The sequence below is a fragment of the Emydura macquarii genome, unplaced genomic scaffold (assembly GCF_026122565.2).
Source record: "Emydura macquarii macquarii isolate MOO-44397 ecotype Brisbane River unplaced genomic scaffold, CSIRO-AGI_Emac_v2 contig_1253, whole genome shotgun sequence".
Lineage (NCBI taxonomy): Eukaryota > Metazoa > Chordata > Testudines > Chelidae > Emydura > Emydura macquarii.
In genome coordinates, this window is record NW_027131390.1 from 51539057 (window position 1) to 51556202 (window position 17146).

The window sequence follows — 17146 nt, forward strand, 5'->3', positions numbered from 1 at the left end:
TACTGGACTATAACAGGCCTCCTAAATCAGCAATCGGTGTGAGCTCAGCTTTGTAATTTAGATGTTCTGTTAGGAGGTTCACAATGCTGTAAGTAGTTCAGTCCCACTTTTCTGGGATTCACTCATTTTCTCAAACTCTTGCACCCAATGTCACGGTACCTATGATCATCTAGACTCTTGAGCGCCTGTGCTATGGATGTGAAGATAAGAGAATGGCAGCTTTAACTCAGAAGGCCTAATTTTCTCTGGTGTTGTTTATCTGTTTTTGAGCATGCAATTGATTTTACTAGCAAATTGAACTAGTTTCTTTGTGTTCAAAAAGAGGTGCATAGCAGCTTTTGCAGGCATCACCAGTGGCATGTGGAAGAAAAAGGGGTGCTTGGGGTTGGCTGAAAATGTGATCAGCAATGTCCCAAAAGACCAAATTCTGATTTCAGCTCTCCCAGTGCATACCCACTAAAATCAATAGGATTGCCCGGGCATAACCCAGAACAGAGTTTGGACCTTAGTATCATTTTAATTTGTCTTTATGAAATTTAGTGTAGAAAACGAGTAATAAACTGATCTGCAGTCGATGGCAAAAGTAATCTGTTCTTTGTTCAGAGGCCCCTTCATTAAATGGTTAAAATGCAAAGTGTGTTTGTGTGTGTCCTGATTTTGTTTGTGGAGTTGTTTTTGTCACAGCCTGACCTTTCTGCTTCCTACATGAGAGCTTTCACTCTTTGGAAGAACGAGAGTGACAGCTGTCACCTAGCTCATTAGGACCCAGTTAGACTTCAGCTTCCCAGGGCCATAAACTTATGCACAGTGTCTCATGTCAGCTGAAGCAGAGGAAAGTCTCATTCCAAAATATTTTCCATTGTTTTGAGTTGGAATCTACGAAGGATGGGCCCTTGTTTAGACAGTGGAATCTAAGGAAAAAAGGGGGGAAGCAGAAGGGACCCCTCTTAAAAGACTGGCATTTCTCTTTGGTCCGGTTGTTTGCTCAATGTTCATTTTTGTCAGTCCTTGAGCAAACAGAGTGAATACCTGGATTATGCACTCATCTGGGTTTGAATACACATATATTACATACCCTTCTCTCACTAATCAGCATGACACATTCCTTTGTTGGCAAATGGTTCCAAAACAAACACAATCAGTTCACTTAATTAGCGGGTTTGTGGGCCAGGCTTGGCAGTCTTCTGACATCCGGCTCAACAATACAGAACAGCAGAGTTTACTGCCTTCGCTGAGTTGTAGGGGAGGACTTACCAAGATATAAGCTTTTATAGGATATTTCCTTTCTGTAGCTTCTCTTGGGAGGCAGCCATCCTGCGCAGCATGTAATGAGGCCATAATCCAGAAGCAGCAAAATACAAATCAGCCAATCATATTGGAAGCCTCCTTCAATTTATATTTGATTCCCCTGTCCTCTTTCCCCACCTTTTATAGCTCTCCTTTCCTTATTTAAGTAAATGCTCATCCAGGATCTTTCTAAACGTCATAGACGTTTAAATAATTAGAGATGTATTTAAAGACCAATAAGTCCATTTTAAACTCCATGGCCAGATCTTCAGCTGGTATAGCTGAGGTCAGTAGCATCATTGACTTGACTTAAGCTGAGGGTCTGCCTCCTGTTTTTTTGCTTGGAGTTAAAATTTATTCCAGGCTTAAATTTAGTACAAAATAAATAAATAAATCACCTTCTATTAGGTTGCTAATTTATTTACCAAAAAGTCTCAAAGCAGGTTTTAATATCCCTGTTAATAAATGGGTTTTTCAGAATTGTCCTTCTCTGTTTTGTCAGTACCTGGTCACTATACAGTGATATCATCTGCTATTGCTTACTCAGCTATGTGGTAGAAAGTTTATTTCTCTTTATCCTGAAATAAAATAAACAAAGCAGAAATGAAAACATAATATCCTTGTAGGTGTAAAACTGTCTATAATAAACTCTGCTTATTTGTAGTATGACCCAGGACAACTTTTTAAAATGTCAGGGCTGTACATCTCCCAAATTACCTGGAAAAATGTCATTGATTCAGAAATTGAATTAAATGGTTAATTTGTGTCAGATTCTGCCACCCTTAAATTGAGCTACATCTTACTCCATAAATAGATTTATTAGGACTTCACACAAAGTAGGTCACTACTCACCCTCAGTAAGGTGAGTAATCCTTTGTAAGGATTTTCTCTCTGTCTAATTAGATAAAATGTTATGTTTTATATTTTGGATTGAGATTAATGCTACCCAATTAATAAGGTCCTGATCTTGCCAAAGCTTACACACGTGAATGACTTTACTCCTGTGAGTAGTCTCATTGCGTTCAGTAAGTCAAGTCATTCACTTGGTAGATGACTTCATATTTGGTGATACATATTTTTATAGCTATATTTTAGAATTTTTGGGAGTGGTTCTTTTGTGTTTGTATTTAGTTATCAAGGTTAAACTGTTTTAATTTTGCAAAGTTAATGTGCTCCCAGTGTCAGTTAAGGCATAAAGGTTTATGGTAAACACATACAAACTTTGGTTTAAAATACAAGTGCTGTAAAATAGGCTTGATTATATCAACCAGCCACTATAAGCTTAGGCCACATCCCTGCAAAGACTTATGTGTGCTCCTAACTTTACACATAGTTTTACTGACATCAGTGGAACTATACTCACAGTACATAAAGTGAAGTACACACACAGTTCTTTGCAAGATCATGGATTTATTGTGTTATGGCTGCACTGTCATTGAAGAAGAATGCATCTAAGCCCCTGTGGGAATGTTAAAGATATATGCTGGGTACAGATACTAAAACACCTAGCACAGACTGCTTCCAGAAAATCCTATAGAAGCGCACCCATCAACGTATTATTTCCCATCCCATTTTCATTGGCTTTTATTATGTTTTATGCTGAATGACCTCTCCTCATGGTCAGCTTCACTGAGCAGTGCTAGCAATTTGGGATCAGATTTTCCAAACAGCTCAACAAACCGACTGCTGATCTTTTGAAAATCTGTCGCAAAGCGGCCCAATGGCTGCTGCTGAGTCTTCAGCACTTTTTTTTCTTTTTTTTTTTAAAGTGACCTTTATTTAGGCACCTAAATGGGAGTTGAGTTCTTCTGACAATCTGACCCCATGTGAATCTGTCATATCGGGTCAACATTTGAACCAAGCTTTGGTTTTGGGGTCTTTGCAGAGTTGAACAATAACTATGTAATTGGAACAAGCAACAGGAAGGTGATTGAATAGTTATCTTGGCCTACATCATACACTGACTTTTCTAATAAGCACTGTATTTTGGTGAGGCATTAATTTCAAAGGTGATTTTGAGAGTCTAGATTCTTACTTTACCTTTGTTTTTTACCTGGACCTCCTTTACTATCATAATTATACTGGCTAGAAGTGTCCTGCGTAAAAGAGACATTGGGCCTAGTCCTGCAAACACTCGTTCCACTCAGTGGAACCGCTTCCATGAGCAGTGATACTCCTGGCCGGGTCTGCATGGTCAGGCCCAGAGTCAGGTGTACAGGAATGTCATAGGGATAGCAGAGGCCTGACTTCACTACAATTTTGGTCCACACTATCATTTTAAGTTCAGCACCGCCTCATGGCTGCTCTTTCCTCCTGTCTGAACATCTCCCTTCCTACTCCCCTATGCTTGCTCTCCACCCCGATCATTCTTCTTTCCCAGACCAAATACCACTTGTCCTCTCCCTGCTTCCCAGAAAATAACCCCTTCAGACCAAACAATAATCATAATAACCCTAGCTCTCATATAGCACCATTCAGCCCTCGATCTCAAAGTACTTTACAAAGGAGGGTCTTTATCATTAGCCCCATTTTGCAAGGGGGGAGGGGGAATTCCGTCATCTTAGCAGATCCACTCTCTTTAAATCTTTCCAGTCTCCATGCTGGCAATCCTGCCAACCCCAAGTGCTCAAAAACCAGGAGATTGCATTAAAAATCAGGAGATTATTTTTATATATAATAAAGGGGGCGTGCTTTTTCTTTGTCTTTGACTACAATGCCTGTTTACACCAGCTGAGGAACTGGCTTTAACATTTTTAATTTTTGTAAATACATTTTTAATGTCGCTTTTCAGATTTCTTGTGCACTAGGCATGACCCACAAATTTGTCACTTTACTCTGATCCTCAGTTTTAAACCTACAGAATCCATGAACTGCACTGTTAAGGCTGGCACTTAACCCTTAATGCTTTCTGTTGAGTGTAAATCTGGAAATATAAATAGATAAATGGGACATAAAACACTCTGGAAACCCAGTGTAGCCATAATTAAGAGGAAGATTTGATGCCTTAATCCAAGAGCAATAGAGCAATCCAGTCCTCAGAGCTGCAGAATTTATTTCTTACCTACTTTGCTTAACACTGTTGTTATATGTTAATACCATTAATTCAGTAGATCAGCACAACCGTCATTCGAAAATATCAGCTTGTTAAAGCAAAGTGCTTTCCCTGTTCTTGAGCCCACTTTTCTAGAAGACTCTGAGGTGAATGTTGTTTTTTAAGTGACTTATGCCCAGGCATGCAGCAGGCGTGATTCTCTGCAGCTTTACACCCTGTCCAGTCGTTTTCACCCATGCAGAGTGGCTGTACAACATTGCCATTTGGGAACAAAGCAGTGTGTTGCAATCAGACCTGGTGGCATAAATCACTTGCACTGCTGTAAATCAGGATTTTTTCTAGTGAAGTAATATGAATTGTCCCTAATGCAAGAAAGATCAGAATCAGCCCCAAAGTTTGTTGTTTTATTTGTCTCCAAGTGCTAATTTTAAACCATAATATCAGGTGTGCCACATAAATTTGAGCCGATCCAGCATCCTTGTACAGGTGAGTAAATCGTATTCACATGGAGCCCAATTCTGCCATTCTAACATTGAGTAATATCTTGCCATACCAGTTCTCCTACAGGCATCAGAGGGATGTCTTTTCTCTTATAATTAGATTGTAAACTCTTTGGGGTAGGGACTTGTCTTTGTTCTTTGTTTGTACAGCACCTCGCACAATTGGGTGAGATCCCCTAGGTGCTACCACAACACTAATATCAACGTGAGTAAGTGCAGCAGAATCAGGCTCTGTTTAATTTGCTTTATTCACCTGTTACGTGGGTTTTGAAACTGGCCAGAATGCATCTGTGTTTTGGGTTTGCTCCCAGAGTAAACTGTTCAGTGAATACATGTTACTAGACACCTATTGCTAGCTGCTAACCTTAATCACGTCACCTCTTTGCTTCAGTTTCTGCAACTATAAAACTGGGATAATAATTGCCTACCTCACATGGGATGGTCTGAGGATTAAGTAGTTGTTTGTACTGTTCTTTAGCCTCAGAGTGCATTCAACCCAGAATACAGTTATCTATAAGCAGGAAGCACCTTCAAGCTACCATTACATTAACATACTAAAGAGCAGCTCTCACTGGATGACAGTATGTATACTAATGAGGACCATAATTATAATTTGTTGCAATGCAATCTGTATTTAGTGTGGGAAATTCCAGAATACGTTATCTGGGCATGGGCTTAATAACCTAGAATGAGTTTACAGGTCAAGATACAGTGTTATATCCTTATGCGCTATATTTTATATAACAGGTGCATATCTTTTTAAAGCAGGCCTGAAGTATTAAGACATGAAGTTTTCAAACAATGCATAAAAAAATTTCTTCTGTCCAGAAAAGCTGCCTGATTAAGAGAGTGAGGCTATATCTAGACATCAGATCCATTTATCTGGATCGATTGAGCGGACGTGGAGACCCTCTCAATCGATCCGGAAATTGATGCTAGGTGGAGTAACATTGCGTCGACGGGAGCACATTTCCCACCGGCACAGCAAACTGAAGACACTGCAGTAAGTAGGAGTTAGGAAGTCGATGGGAGATATGCAAGCCACTCTACATAGCTTGTGTATCTCCAATCAACTGCTGCCGAATTTGGCAGCAAGTGTAGACATAGACTAAGTGTGCTGCAAAAAGCAAAGGGAGGAGGGCACTGTTCTATCAAGCACCTCATGAAAGGGAAAACCTATGCCCCTATTAGTGCCAAGTCTCTTCCATTCATTTACTGTATTTGAGTCTGTTTTCCTCTCCAGCATGTGCCTCAGACTGGTTCCTAGGCAACTGTAACAATATTGCTGCGCATGTTTAATTGCCTTTTGGGCATTAATTGCTTTTTGGGGCTTTTTGTTTTGAAAGTGAATGCAAACTAGTACATTTCCTTTTCTTTGGGTTCTGTTTACATCTCCAAGAGTTTTGAAGGGTGCCCATGTGTTATCCACAACTGAGAGGTTCAGGCAGCTTGCCCACACAAACACACACACACACACATGCAAAACAAGATTACAAATTAGTTGTCTTCTCTAAACAAGGTTCATTTAAGATGCAGTGTTAGCTGTGTGGGTTTATTCATAGCTGAGCTACAGCTGTACAGCTGGGTACGCTAGATGCAAAATACATTGAGGGCACCGTTTTGAAAATATAATGAATTATCCGCGTTCAGTTGCTTTCACCCCATCTCTGTGAATTTCACTCACAGCGTTCTAGACAAGAGGAGTACCCAATCCTGCAATCCCTAACTCACACATGGCATCCCACTGATTTCAAGGGATTACTCATCTGAGTAAGGGATTGCAGGATCTGGCACAGAGTAGATTGTTCTTTTTATGATAAAATGAAAATCAGCTGATAAAATTAAATCAGAGAGAGGATGACTTGTCGCTGAGGTACTGGAGTGATACTCAGAGGTCTGAGTTCATTTCCCATCTTTGCCATAGGCTTCCTATGTGACCTTGAGCAGCTCTCTTATCTCCCCATGCCATCTGTAAAATGAGGATAATAATACTTCCTTTCACCCACTCTGTATCTGTCTTGTCTACTTAAATTGTAAGCTCTTTTGGGCAAGGACCGTCTCTTATCTTGTGTTTGTACAGCACCTAGCTCTGAGGGGCCCTGATCTTCTTTGGGGCTCTAAATACTACTGTATCCAAAGAATAAATAGTAATAAAAATTAGTGCCTGTGCAGGATCTATGATTATTTTAACCATAGCTCTACTGAACAGTGACATCGGTGAAAGAAAGTTGAAAACAATTTCCTATGATTATATTTTCATGTTCTTTATGCTGAATGAGCAGGGATCCTGTGGAAGAAATACAATGTGATCATGTGGTTAAAGACTGACTCATAACACGTATGCACAAGGGGGCTGAATTAAGGATGCACAGGCAACCTTAATTCTGGCATTTCCTAACTTTTGAGTGCTTGGCTTTCCAATCTTATTGTTCTTTTAATAGAGCAGGGGTGGGGAGGCAATATGTAATAATAAATAATATTAGTACCAAGGTAGTACATAATAATTGTCTGGTTTTGGTTCGAGGATTTTACTCCTTCTTGGTTATACTTTGTAATGGAACAAAGATTATGTAGAGAATAGGATAATCCTCTGTGGTACTATATGTCCATGCAAACCAGCAGCCCAGAAGAAAATATCCCTAAATCATAAAATACCCTGAAGTTTCAATAGACATTGAATTGGCCATAAAAGAGCATGAAAGAAGAGAAAGCACCAGAAGAAGATGAAGTTATTTTAGATACCCTCTTGAAAGGTTGAGAGTCAGTATGAAAACAACATGCTACGTTCACAAGCTCTTGAAAAGTTGTTTGAAGAATAGGAAGGTATCATTATTAATGTGGAACATTGCAACATCATTCATAACAAAGGAAACATGAAAGGCCTAAATAACTACAGACTCATCAGCTTATTGTCAATAGTATACAGAACCCTCACAAAAGACGTAGGGACTTATGCCACAAAAGAAGTCAGGATTCAGAAATAATATCTCAAGCATGGATCACCTATGACAATGAGTAAAGTTAAGGAACAGATGACCAAGTGCTGCAAACTATTGCGGATGGCCTTTTGTGGACTGCAAAACATACTTTGTCTCTATGGAAATAGAAGCACTTTAGGAGCACTGAAAGAGGAAAACAGTAGACCTGGCATATGTGAGAATCTTGAAATACGCCCCTGGAAACAGAGCAGTAAAGTTCACATTTGAAAAGGAGAGTTAAGAGGATATGGGTTTGAGTTGGGAGGTGTGATTTCCAACCTGTGCTGACATACCTGCACGAGGACTGCCCACGCTAGGCACCTGAAAATAGCAGTGCGTCCACAGTGACAGTGGCTAGCCACCCACCTAGGTAGCCACAGAGTCAGGTGGGGGTTGTACTCCAGTGGCGTCACTGGGAGTCAGGAGTCACCATTTGTGCTTCCCCGAAAGACACTGTGGGCCAAATTTTCTCTTGTTCAGTCCCATTTGGGCACCTGAGCAAGTGAACAGATTTTCAAAAGAGCTCGAACACGCATGGAAATCAGACCCCTGTTGTGGGTATGGAGCAAGTCTTGGCCTATGTCAACAAACGTCAGTTCCAGCCTGGCAAAGATTTTTGCACACCTGAATTGGGAAGAGGAGAGACACCAAGGAAATTGGATTTATGGACAGCATTCTCTTTGAAATGACTAAGAACCTTGAAGGCAGGTTTACCGAGCTATTTTTGATGTTTGTTGTATAGATTTTGCTTATTCAAACTGTAGGCATGATCAGCAAAATGAGGAGATGAGAATCAGTGCCGTACCCTCTAATGCCCAGGCCAATTTCATTTACTGACATAGAATGGAGTCAAAACTCAGGTACCCCTCTGTCATAAGACAGGTGAAGACAGCTCAAAACACCACCACCGTTGGCACTAACTTGACTGTCAGTACATAAAGATCACGTTACAGTGTCAAGGTGAAGATGATACCAGTTAAAAACCATTTGTGCGTGTTGAGATAAGACAAAATGTTAGAGCACGTCACAGCCAACAAAAATTCAGTAACAAAAAGCTATGCTCAAAATGGCTGTGAACTCCACCAGTGTAACAAACATCGCATTAGGAACCGAAGGAGCCATGTTACCTTTAATTAAATTATTTTGTGTATCTGGCCATTGCAACAAATACTATGGGAAAGTTTCGCCATACCAGGTAGTGTTATGTAATAGTGGGAGAATATGTAGCGCCCCCATGGACTTCTGTGTAAGGATGGATAAAGGTTTTGTGAGCCACTTGTAATAGTATATTGCCATCATTGATAAGGAATAGCCAAGCATGTATAGCATTGGCCAACATTTTTGCAAATCCCTGATACAGGCACAGATTCTTGCAATCAGACTTGTGCGGGTGGACCTAACACCTCAATGGCACCGTCTTGAGAGCAGTGGAGATCTGTCCACCTGTGTGGATCTGATCGCAAGATCCAAGCATCTATGTGCTACAATGCTTGGTCACAGTGATACTAAGGTAGTAGCCCTGTAAAAATGACTTCCTTGCATTTTGTTGGTTCACGTGATCACCTTAGCAGTTCTTTCAGGACTGAGTTATTGGAACTTTATCACAGGGAAGATGTTTTTATTAAAGATGCAAAGGGCAGCATGTTATTCCTGAAACCCATTTAATATTTGTTTAGCAAGAATTGAGAAAAATCAGGGCAGCCCTGATGTATTAATGTTTACTACCATGAGGGAGACCTGGATTTGATTTCTGGTCCTGTTCTTTTGCTCCCTTAGGAAATATGCAGAAGCAGGCAGTGCATGCTACTCTTGGGGAAGGGGGAGTGTTTTGTGTTCCTCAGCTGTCAGCATCAATGTCCGTGGTTGCATAAACAGCAGATTCGTTTCAGAGTCTCATGCACTCTTCTGTGAGAAGGAGGGGTATCCGTGATGTGATTCTCCGAGGCTGTATGAAGGGACTGCTCCAGGTTCCAACATTGAGAAGATCCCCTTTAGATGACAGGAGGCAGGGGTAGAGCTATAAATATTGAGCCCAAATCCTCCAGGGAAATAAAATAACTGGCTGACCATGCATGGAAAAATTGACCACTCCCCCTCCCCCCCACGGGAGAGAAACTTTCTCACTCATGTGTACACACATTCATACTCACCCACTCTCTTACTCTCATGCACAAACCCAGAATTGCTTGCAAAGAAGTCTCTGCTTTTGTTCTTCTATTCGGTCTTCTTCAAAGCAACTAATGTCTCTCTTGTCTTTTACTCTTTGCGAATCTGAACAATGCCTGTTGTATTTGTCCAAGGCACTACAAAAGGATCTGAAGAGAGGAACACAAAAAGAAATATATAATCGAGGATAGTTTTTAAAAGGGGTGTGGTTTCAGATGTGTATGAGAAACGCCCTCTCTTCTAACACAGGTGCTGCTTGTTTCCCTTACAAAATACAGCTGCACTAGATCCAGATTCTAGCCATATCTGTTTGCTGGCAAGATTGGAAAGCAAGGGGGCGGGGAGAGGGAAGAGGGAAATTTTGTTTCATTTATCCAGATTTTAGGCAGTTCAGTGATGTGAGTCGTACGCATGGGACAGTATTTGAAAGTTTAATTTGTGATATGTTACAGCTGTAGCTTCTGATATTTATAAGCTAGGTTTGTGTTTCAGAATTCAGTTCAAGTTCACATCCCATTCATTCTTCATTCACTGCTGAACTGCTGTCCCCATCATTGCACTTGCAGTTACTAAATGGTGTGCAAGTTGTAAGGCACTTGCTGATTGAGGCGGCTGAGCCATTGCACTGCATGTTGTATTTTCTTGAACTTTAACAGCTCCCGCAGCATGGGAAGCATGTACATTTGTAGTATTACAGCTAGAAAAAACGAGAGTCCTGTAGCACCTTAAAGACTAACAAATTTCTGCGGGCATAAGCTTTCGTGGGCTGCAACCCACTTCGTGCATCTGGCGACATGGGTTGCAGCCCATGAAAGCTTATGCCCACAGAAATGTGTTAGTCTTTAAGGTGCTACAGGACTCTTGTTGTTTTTGCTGTATACAGACTAACATGGCTACCCCTCTGGAAGTTTTTACAGCTAGAAAGGAATGATAAATATGGCTGTAGAGGTTCCATCAGATAGAGAGCACCTCAACCATCGATTGTCTTTAACCGTAAACTATACAACTTAGAAATCAGTACAGAACCAGATGTGGAGTCAGTGCATGGGGTGTAAAGCAGTGCTGATGTTTCAGACCATTGTGAATCTCCAGGGATACAGGCTGCCGTGCTCAGTAGTGTGCTCTGGACCAAATATAATCAGGAGCACCTGCAAACCCAAAATTACATTAACCAATTATTGGAAACAACCTACAAGCACTTATCAATGATTCCTAGTCTTAGGTCTCTGCCTCATGGTGATTTGGAGAAGATAGAAAGATGTTCTCACCGTTAAACTCGAATACATGTCTACTGACAAATCCATGTCCGTATAGTGTCCAAATTCTGTATGCCAGGAAACATTGCTAAGAGGAATCATGCGGCTCGGAGTTGTAAACCCAGCAGCCATTCGTGGTTTTGACAAACGCCATTAAATTAGATTTCTGTATTAAGGAAGAAGCATGTTTGTGAAATATTCCGACCAGGGATCTGCTTTTCTGTCATCATTGGAAGATCTTTAATTTCCTTTGGGTAATGGCTTGGTACTCTGGGATGCTGGAAAGTTTCTGAAAATCATCTTCTGCCTTGTAAGGTACAGTGAACCTGATTCTGATCTCTCAGTTGTTTTGCGCTAGTGAGCTGGGTTGGTGAAGTAACTCCTGTACATCACTGAAGTGTGAGCTCAGAATCAGCCCTAATAGGTGTTCTAAGAGCTTCTCTGGCAAATAGGAACATGCAGAAAAGGCAAAGAGAAGCATCCTCTTAGCAGCCCGTCTCCTGCGTGGAGCAGGAGTAGCAGTGGGCAGCCAGGTTTGCCTCCGCTGAATAGAATTCTTTTGAGTTCAGTGATATGGTTGTCAGCCTGCTGTTGGGGCAGAAAGCACAGGGACATTTGTGAGAGAAGCTGAGAAATGGGCATTCAAAGCTGGCATCATTGGGGGAGCAAAAAGAGCAATTTGCGAAGGACTTTGGTGCCCTTAGGGAGGAAGAGAAGACCATTAGTCCTGGATTTGGTTTGTGTCACTGCTGTTCACACTCCCAAATAAGGGCAGTGAGCTCTTCGGGCCAGGGACCATCTTTCTAGTCCGTGTTTGTGCAGTAGGACCCTGGTCCAGGACCAGGGCTGCTAGGTGGTACCGTAGTCCAAATAATAAATCATAGTAACGGGAAATTTCTTTCCATTCTGGTTTTTGGGGGAAATGTGAGCTGTTTGTTAATTGTGCAAATGATCCTCACCTGAGTTTGTTGCTGAGTTACGAAGTGTTTGACAAAAGAATTTGTTTTAATTTTGAAATCAGTAATCCTTATTTTTTTTCTCCGTTAATGACCTTTGGATAGCAAGAACAGGTGCGGTCGGCTCCTCTGTAATCCTGCCGGCATCCATTTCAACAGCACTGCCTGATAAGTTTAGTCACTTCGCTGAGTACTGGGGCGAATTATCAGGAGGGGGAAGGGGAGTGGTACTGAATGAACACAAAATTACCCTCATCATCAATCATTAGCCTCTAGCAACTTCCAGAGAATTGTAAATCACTGACTAACAAGGGAGAATTAGCTCGATAAAATCACCATTAGTGTCAGTTTGGTGTGATTTAAAGTTTTAAAAGGCATGGCTTTTCCCTCTCTCTCATTCATTTGTATGTGTGCAGATGTATAATACACCTGTGTGTGTGTGTGCGTGCATGCGTGCGCACGCGCGCATGCATGCATGCATGCGCACGCGCGCATGCATGCATGCATTTAGGCCCCTATGCAGCAAAGACATGCTTACCTTTAAGCACGCAGTGCTCTCATTGAAGTCAATAGGACATCAAGTGTGTTTTGTTGGAGATGGGTTGTAATTCTCTCTCTCAGAGAGGAAGAGAGTCAGATCTTGGGGCCAGGTAACATCATCTTGAGCAGGAATATGGGGCACATCCTCATCTGGTGTAAATTGTCATAGCTCCATTGGCATCAATGAAACTATCACAATTCACACCAGATGAGGCTGTGCCCCTATAAATCTCCCCTCGCCCTTCTCCCAGCCACATGACACGTAAAAGTTGGACAAAGCTTTGTACCTCCTGTTTAAAGTGTAGTCAGGCTCTCAGCTGCACATGCAGTGGATGTGCATGAGGAGATGGCTATTTGTGCCTGGACTTCCCCCCATAGTGCCAACCCTGTTACTCAGAAATCATGAGGAGGGCTCTGAAAAATGTCCAATTGGCTTAAAAATCATGAGACTGCTTTTAATGAAATGAATGATTTTTCTTATTTGCCTCCTGGTTTCTCAGCCATTAGGGTGCCACTCACTTCACATTTTCAGGCTTTTCTCCACAACCCTGAGGGTTAGAAACTTATGCTTTTTCAAATGAAACTTGAGACTCTCACACAATCACAATGACTCTGGTAGCTAGGGATTAAAGAAAACAAGATTTGTGATGAAATCATGAGAATTGACCACACCTCTAAATTAAAAAAAAAATAAATTGCCTTAAGGACTCATGTTCTCCTGTTGGCTTCATTATTTAATGCACCCACTTTATCTAAGATTATATATATATATAGCAGCAGCATCCCTTTTCTCACTTGGCTACAAAGCTGCAGCTACCAAGTGGATGACATATTCATCCCTACAGCTGACTATGTGCACTCAGAAGATAAAAATTTAAAATTGTGTAGCTCTCCATAGTTGTTGTAATGTTGCTCTTACATTAACATGCTCCACAAACATACCTGCTTCAGAATTGGTGTGTTGATGTCATTGTCTTTGAGTGGTGAAATAACAAACCACTCATTTTGCTGGGATGTTGGATGCCTCTAAATTATCAAATCACATTTAAAAAAAAGAAAAACACTGTTTTAATTGATTGTAAAGTGAAAAGGGACCATTACAGTCACGTGTAGTCTGACTCCTACATAACCCAGGCCATAGAATAGCACTCCAGTAGCTTTCTCTGTTCCCTTTGTACTTGGTTGAATACCTTAGTTTGTGCGATAGAAGTGGACAACAGTTTTACTCTTCACAGCACAGCTGACCACTGCAGTGGAATTCCAATGACAAAATGTCATGATTTTGTTGTTCCAAGCTTCGAAATATGCATTAACGGAAGTGGATACAGTCACTTCTTGTGTGCAAACTAAAGCAGAAAATTTGCCTATTCTAAAAAAGCAATGAAAGAACACAGGCTCTCTATAAAAGATAAATATACCTATTCTCTAATGAGCCTTGACATTGCCACTTAGAAAGATTAACACTCATCAGGGGAGTAATTACTGTTCGCAGGGCAGAAATCCTAGGGCGGATCCTCAGCAGGTATAAATGGGTGCATTGATTTCAATAGAGCTGCATCCATTTTCTACATCAGCTGAGACTCTTATTCCAGTAAGTACTGTGTAGTGTTTTTTGCTTCCTTTTATTCTTCTTCTTCTTCATTATTATTTATTTGTATTATTGTAGCACCTGGGTGCTCTAGTCATGGGCCAGGATCCTGTTGTGCTGGACAAAAACAGAACAAAAAGACAGTCCCTGCCCCAAGGAGATTACAGTCTAAGCATAAGACAAGAGACAACAGGTGGATACAGACAGATCAGGGAGTACAAGGAAACAATGAACCATATTGGTCAGCATGATAGGCAGTGCTCCCAGCACAGCACAGCCTGACCACTGTCAAGTTTTGTGTAGGTATCATGGCAAAGGCGAGTTTTAAGGAGGGAACTGAAGGAGAAACAGATGTTTACGGGGAGCTCCTCCCAAGCATGGGAGGCAGCATGAGATAAAGCACAGAGGTGCTTGTTGGACAATTTAACAAGTGGACGATGGAAGCTGGCATAAATGGCCAATCAGAAGCAGGAATCGACCTTTCCATGCTGAAGGAGAGATGATAAGTAGAGTGGAGATAGGTCAGGAAGGGCCTTGAAAATGTAGACAAGTAGCTTATATTTGATATGATGAAGAGGGAGCCAGTGTAAGAATGCAAAGAGAGGGGTGACGTGGCCAAAGCAATGGGCTAGGAAAATGAGCTTTGCAGCAGCATTCTGAATGGCTACGAGTGGGACAAGACTGCATTTGTCAAGGCCGGAGAACAGGATGTTGCTGTTTTCAAGACATGAGATGATGAGAGCCTGGACAAGAATTTGAGCTGTGTGAGTGGATAAGAAAGGTCCAATCTTAGGGATGTGAAACAGAAAGAATCTGCAGGAGTTAGATGTAGCCTGGATTTGAGGAAAGCCCTAAGCTACCAGAACTTTCCCAGCAAACATCTGCCATCCACATCTCCTGTAAAATCGGTTGCATGCTATTGTTCACTGTGTCTCTTTCCTTAATGGAACTAATTTGTGTTTGCAGGTGCGAAAGCTGCGGCGCTGTCTTCCACTCTGAGTGCAAAGTGAAGTCTGTACCATGCCCTAGGTGTGTGCGCAAAGAGCTGCAGAAGAAGCAGAAGTCCTTCTGGAGGAGACTGAATATGGATGAGAGCCTGGAAGAGTCTTGCACCATGTTTGAGCTGTCCTATCAGAACACATGACTGCCCTTGTACTGGCTGACAGGAAGAGATCCTCTTCTACAGTCACCAGTTCCAGCAGCTTCTCAGCTAGTCAGGCAGAAACTTGATTGCAAAGACCTTCATCCTGATTAGTGTAGAGGCCAGGAAACCAGGAAGTCTTTAGAATATCAACAGCCAAATTGCATCTTGCGATGAAGTTGAACCACTAGATCTCATGCAAAATGTGGCTTGATTGAAATGTTTTAGGTCAAGCTCATTAAGCTCTCAACCTTTTGTTTTCCACCTCAGGAGAAGATTTTCCTCAAGGCAGAAAGCATTTCCTGCCACGACCACGTTGCTGTTGTTTTTGTTGTTGTTCAGTCGGAAACAATGAATCATCTGCTTATTTAAGTCTGTTACTTTTTATTAGTCTTGGCTGAGGCTCTGGTGAAGTGTTTTTCAGGGAGCCGAGAAGGTAGCTGTGATACCATGCCCACCTGCTCCATCTGACGCAGTTGCCTGGATGATTTTTCTAATGGCTTCGGGCTTTTTTTTCCTGCATCCAAAGAAAGAAGAGTTTTTCATGTCCGATCTTATTCAGGGTGATTTCAAACTAAAGACCCAGGAGAATTCCTTTAGTTGTGTGTATGTATTTCTGGCCATCCCAGCAGAATATTATACAATCAACAGGGACTAATTGCCATTTTTGATTAGGCTGGCAATACCACACTTGCCCTGTCATTGGAGCATCATCACGTCTGCCTGTCACTACTGCCTACTTGAGCCTCTGTTAAAGGGATGTTGGTTCAAATCCCTGTTATGTTCACATTCAAAGCCATTTTAAACCACCAGATTGTTTTGGTTTTTTAGATCACCTTTTATTAATGATGGATGTTTTTGCCCATAGGAGTGATAAACATGCTTCCTTTACCTGAATCTGCTAGCGCTACAGGAAAACGTCTCTTCTGCCTTTAAAATATATATATGTATATTGTGCAAAATATTTCCTAAATTGTGAAACGTATTTCATCTTTTTTCCTACATTCTTCTTGTGCATTTTGTCTCATGCACTGGCCCCTGGCCAGTTGTGTCTGTCTAGAAGGATCTTGGTACTTCAGTAGGGACTTATCAAGGAGAAAGTGCAGTTCTTAGAAGTGTGTTATGTCCCACATGCCTGCAATATGGGGAAGCATGAAGCACAGTAAGTCACGTCCACTGTGCAAAGAGAATGTGTGATAGAATTGATTGGGAAGCCGTGTGTATTTCACCACTGACAATGTCTTTCACCACCAGTGAGTCCTTGAGATTGTCTTCACTTGAATCCATTAAGTATCTTAATTCTTTCTCCGATTCCTACAGCAGTATGTATATTACATACATATGTGCTTGTGTGTATATTTATAGCAAGCAAGTACAGTGTCAAGAGAAGAGTTCACAGACTCATGTGCATGTGTGTTTATTTATCACTCCTCTCAAGCAGGTTTGCTAAATGGCAGGCCACTAACCTATGCTTCTTAAATAATTGCCTCGCCAGTATGCTTCCCCCCACCTCCCACCACTCAGGTTTGGCCCAGTTGCCCCTCCATCATGATGGAGGGATGGTGGGGCCAAATTGGAGTGAGGGGCATTGTGACCTGGCGGTTGGCATCACAATGCCCCTGATATAATGACTGAGCAGCAGCTGCCAAGCTTCTGTAGAGCTAGAGTGGCCTCTGCGCCTG

The 17146-nt window shown here is 41.6% G+C and overlaps 1 protein-coding gene across 1 annotated transcript in view; it reads left to right on the forward strand.

The window, feature by feature from the left end:
* Window positions 1-16860, forward strand: part of PLEKHM3 (pleckstrin homology domain containing M3) — a 98115-nt gene extending 81255 nt beyond the window's left edge. Inside the window, exon 7 of the mRNA XM_067549816.1 lies at window positions 15290-16860. Coding sequence (XP_067405917.1) covers window positions 15290-15467 — 178 coding nt within the window. The 3' untranslated portion in view covers window positions 15468-16860. The remainder of the gene's footprint in view (window positions 1-15289) is intronic.
* The last annotated feature ends 286 nt before the right edge of the window (window positions 16861-17146 follow it).